This window comes from Pieris napi, chromosome 7, assembly GCF_905475465.1.
Source record: "Pieris napi chromosome 7, ilPieNapi1.2, whole genome shotgun sequence".
Lineage (NCBI taxonomy): Eukaryota > Metazoa > Arthropoda > Insecta > Lepidoptera > Pieridae > Pieris > Pieris napi.
In genome coordinates, this window is record NC_062240.1 from 9,926,881 (window position 1) to 9,931,956 (window position 5,076).

A 5,076-nucleotide genomic window follows, 5' to 3' on the forward strand; every position below is an offset into this window, starting at 1 on the left:
CTCATCTGATGTTAAGATGTGGTGTGGTGAAGGTAAGTTATGATACCCACGCCCATGGACACTCTCAATGCCAGAGGGCTCGTGAGTGCGTTGCCGTTTACACAGAAATATTGTATATTGATTTGAACTATTTATAGTTATACAAAAAAAAGAGAACTAGATTAGAGAAACGACATATTGTAACTACTCTATAATTGTGTGTTATTAATTATATATATACACATATAACTTTATTTAACCTTCTGATGAGGTTTTTACTAGTCTTTGTTCATCGTGTTATTGAAATTGTATTTGTAGTAGATTATGTTTTAAATTAGACGTAGTAGCGCATAGTGCCTCACTATAACAACCCAACAGATGGATCCAATCAGACTTCTTCGAACATTCTATTGTACGCAAAGTTATTTTAGGTTCAAAACAAATCGTTCTTTTTTACTCCATACGTATATTTGTTGAGAGATTTTTAAATAGCTTTGTGTTAATGATAATAAAAATACATTTTTATTTACAATTTTTATTTGACTTAATATTCACAACTATTTCCCTAGGCTGTAACATAACAAAATAGATTAAAAACAATAAATAGCTGAATGCCATACTACATAATGTCACAAGAACGACGAAATTTTTCCACCAAAAGTGTAAGGGATTATTTATAGTGGCCCAAAGCGAAATGAATATGACAATCTCAGCCGTACACACAAGAAACCAGAATAAATGCCACACTCGGACGTGACGAAACCGAACTTTAAACTCCATTAGGCAAAATAAATAAATAAATGCAAGGAAAATATAGAATCCCCTACGAACAGTCGGCGCCTTAGGCACGATTAAAAATAGTAACATGATTTGGTAATGTATGAATAAAACTATTATCGAGAAATACGATGATAAGTTAATGAAAGCGGCTAAAGAGAGCAATCGTGATATAAAAAAGCCATACCATCCCAAAAAATGAATAAAGGAAGCTGACACATCAGGGGGTTCTAAGCCACGAATGCGGGAACTGGGAATATGCCGGGGCAACGGCAGGTCAGCTTCTGTCTGAAGATCCAAGTGCCTTCTACGTGGCGGAGCGGACAGCCATGTTGGTAAATTTTCCGCGTTTTCAACTAGTTTCTCTGCCCATACTGCTATTGAAGCTATTCGTGGAGCCGGGGTTACTGGTGGAGGCGTTATAGCGACATTTTCTACTTTATAAGCATCAGACCTACGAGGTGCAACTCTATCAATGATGGTAACAGGTCGAATATATTCATCATCGCTGTCGTACCGCTTATCTACAGCCGGAGTCATGTAATCAGAACTCGTATCTGATTCACCGTAATATAAATCATCTTCATAGACAGTTGTTCTTTCAGATTGTCTTGGGGAAAATTGGATCATGTCGCTAATGACTTCAACTCTTGGTTTTTGTAGTGATAATGATGGCATGTACAGTTTTCTGTGCGAAATCGTTTCGTAGATAGGTTCTTCTTCTTTTAAATAACTCTGATCGTCTGTTTTATTTGAAGCGTTGTTATCATCAGTTACGTTTATGTTCCATGGATATCGTCGGCCGCAAATTTTCTCTCTCTCAAATCTTCGATATATAGTTGCAGTACTTGCCATTCGTAATGAAGACGCTACTATTGTGACTGCTTGAAGCTGCACTGAAATATTCGTTTTGATTATTAAGTACCCATTTTTTATTGTATAAACCGTTCTCAGTAAGTTCAGTCGGGTAGGTAATTACTAGAAAATCTTAAAATTATAAATACTTTAAATTAGTATGGGTCAACTTAATATGTATGCTCATTAAAACATTTTAAAAAGAAGAGCTGGCAGCTACCTCGAACAAAGAATAAGTCTAGCTATTCAAAAGGGGAACGCTGCCAGTATCTTCGGAACCTTGCCTAAAGGGACTCGTTTTAATAATATATTTTAGTTATTATATTTAAAGGTTAGTTATTGTTTTTACTGTCTTTTATTAATGATATAAAAATTGAAGCTATATGATTATAGATTCCTTAATTTACAAAATTATGAAATAAAGAGTTATTTAATTAATGAATTTATATGATGTCCAAAAGCCCCACCGGGATTCCTAAACAAATTTAAAAAGCACAGTAATTTTAACAAAATAATAATATAGGATTTTTAAAATATTAAAAATACTTACTTGTATCATATACAGGGTTAGAAAAATTAGCCATCATATCCAATATATTCACAACAGCGTGAGGTGCAGAATGTATAAACGCCTGAAGGAATAAATAGAGCTCTATCGGCGATGGCGTGCGTGCTCGCATAAGAGCGTCCCTCGTGCGTTCCTCATTATCTGAACGAGACGCATACACTGCCTCAACCCACCAGAATATTAAATAGCTGTATCTGTAATTAAAAAAAGATCTTATATATAATATGTCACTTTTGATAGGACGGCATGGATCAATGAATCCGCCTTTAGACTTTCGCTAAACTAGTAAACTAGTATGGGAATGATGTAGAAAAAAAAACTTTAGAGGTGTCAAGGGACACTCGGATGGAACGAAATTCCTTTCGATTAATTTATATGTTAATTGGTATCATAACAGTATGATAGATTTTCTCGACACCAATCTTCGGACGAAAAAAAAAGCCAACATCACGAGGTGTTCCCAGGCGGTCACCCATCCAAGTACTGACCTCGCCCGACGTTGCTTAACTTCGGTGATCGGACGAGAACCGGTGTATTACAATAGCAAATAGCAAAAAAGTGTCGTGACAACTTTTCGTAAGAATTTTTTCCGTCTAGCCCCCTTTCACAACGCGCGATAAGGAACTTCGTTCCAATAATAGATCTTGATTGGTTGTTTATGTTAGTAAACCAAAGGCCAAGCAAGTTGTCTATTTTATTCAAACTCAAACTCAAAATAACTTTATTCATATATGTAAATAAGTACACTTAGGAACGTCAGAAAAGAAGTTAAATAAATTGTATATTTACTGCAAATCAATGTCAAGGATTAGGATCATTTAAATATTCGTCAAATTTATAAAAAGCTTTATTGGTTAATTTACGTTAAACGAGGGCTTTGAATTTATTTAGTGATAATTCTCTAACTTCGCTTGCGAGTTTGATGTAAAATCGAATACGATTTCCACATAAGGTTATGTTTCGAGTGTATTCTGGTGAAGTCACTATTTGTTATAAAATCGTTTATATTTTTTTGTATATACAACAAGGCTTCAAGAATGTATTGACCAGATAGTGTCATAATATTTAATTCCTTAAAAATATTTAATTTAATTAGTCCAAGTAACTATTTATAGAGATTTTTGATTTGCTAATATGGTTTCGGATATACAAGGGACGTTAATTACACGCTTGTCATCATGAATATGGTTAAATATAAGAGGCATCATAATTTTAGGTAGGCATTGTAACGCGTTCCGAATTTTGAAGCTGTAACACAAAACCTCAACTTCGTCTGTTGCGACTTTGCGTTTGTGAAATTTATTGAAATCGAAGAAAACTTCACTAAGAAGAGTAAAGATTTTATCGATAAAACCAAAATATATCGTAAATATAGGTCATCAAACATCAGCGCATGCAATGATCTCACTGGTAGTAGGCCTCCAAATGGGTTTTGGGTTTGGCGAATGACACAATTTATTTATTTCTAAATCTGGTATCTTTACGATTTTTTACTTTTACGTATCAGTAAGTATTGTGCACAGAGAAGGAAAAATCTTTTGAAACTGCTCGAACGTTGAGCTTCCCACGTTTACCACCCACGCCAATATTTAAATATATTTATTTCTCACATTTCAAAACTATACACAGTTCGCTGTATATTATATTATATTATATTATAACATAAAAATATTATAATACTAAATTGAACGAAATTAACAACAGAAGCGGATTGAAATTAAACATACCTCCTTATAGCTGCGATTGGAAAAAATATAGCGTTTGCAATTTGTGTAAAAATCCATTTTAAATCAGATTTTTGAATCGATATTTTGAATGTTGCGCCTTCCGGTTGTAATGTTGGAGGTGGTGAGGCCAATGAGAACACGAGAGATATTATAGCTGGTAAATATATTAGTATAATACAGAATCCAGCTAACCTGAAAATATTATTATAATTAAGTATTTATACAGGGCAACAGACAAATTACGGTATTGTGACACTGGTAATTATGTTATTTGTCATATTATATTTTTGTTGCCCTACCCAATGGAGCAGACCCACTTCTGAGTCATATACATTTATCTTTTTTAAAGGAAAGATAACCTTTCTATGCTCAAACAGTTGTGCTGGAATATCCTGGGTTCGACACCCGGTTATGTGGTTTTGAGAAATCAGAATTATATGTATAAGGAGAACGTGAGCTCGACTTTTTCATATTATCTCCAGACGCGTATTTTCGCCGGAAATAAGCAATTCAAATGCATTTTTAAGATCACCTAAAAGCGCAAACTCACACACTCTTACACACCCACACCATTAAAGTACATTGTCTTTGTTAGTACATATTGTTCTTCGTTATTATGGTGTAATACGTTTTAGTTATATTCTTAATTTAAAAATTTAAATCATTATATTTGAATAAAAGCTGAGGATTCATCAATAAACTATTAAATAAATTGTAATAAAATTTGAAATCTATGTATTTATTGAAACACTTATCGTTTTGTTTTGAAGGGTTAAAAATAATATTGATTAGTGCTGACTTACACTCTATTACCAGACTGGTAGTGTTGAACAACTAAGGCCAAATCAAAGCAAATGATGACAAGATAATTAATTAGGCCGCCAAATGATGGTAACACTCGATGCAATAGAATCGCCTGCCAGGCTGGTAACTTCCATCCCAGTATTTCACCTGACACTTCCTTATCTAACTCACAAACTACCATTTTTATAATAAAAACGTCATTTTTTCACTAATGTTGTATTCACATTTTTATGCTAAAAAATAGTATACCTAAACTTGTAAATATGTTTTGTGTTTTGTACTCATGAAACAAATGCAGTATCCCTCCCACGCCTATTTGATAGTAAGCGATTAGATAAAACCGTTGACTCAAAGAGATAAATTATG

The 5,076-nt window shown here is 33.7% G+C and overlaps 1 protein-coding gene across 1 annotated transcript; it reads right to left on the minus strand.

Moving 5' to 3' along the window:
- Positions 1 to 501: 501 nt before the first annotated feature.
- LOC125051332 lies at positions 502 to 5,076 on the minus strand. Its single transcript, XM_047651576.1, has 4 exons — positions 4,710 to 5,076; positions 3,907 to 4,098; positions 2,162 to 2,373; positions 502 to 1,652 (listed from the first exon to the last, which is right to left on the minus strand). Exons 1-4 carry the CDS (start codon positions 4,889 to 4,891, stop codon positions 502 to 504), a joined length of 1,737 nt encoding a protein of 578 aa, XP_047507532.1. The 5' UTR covers positions 4,892 to 5,076.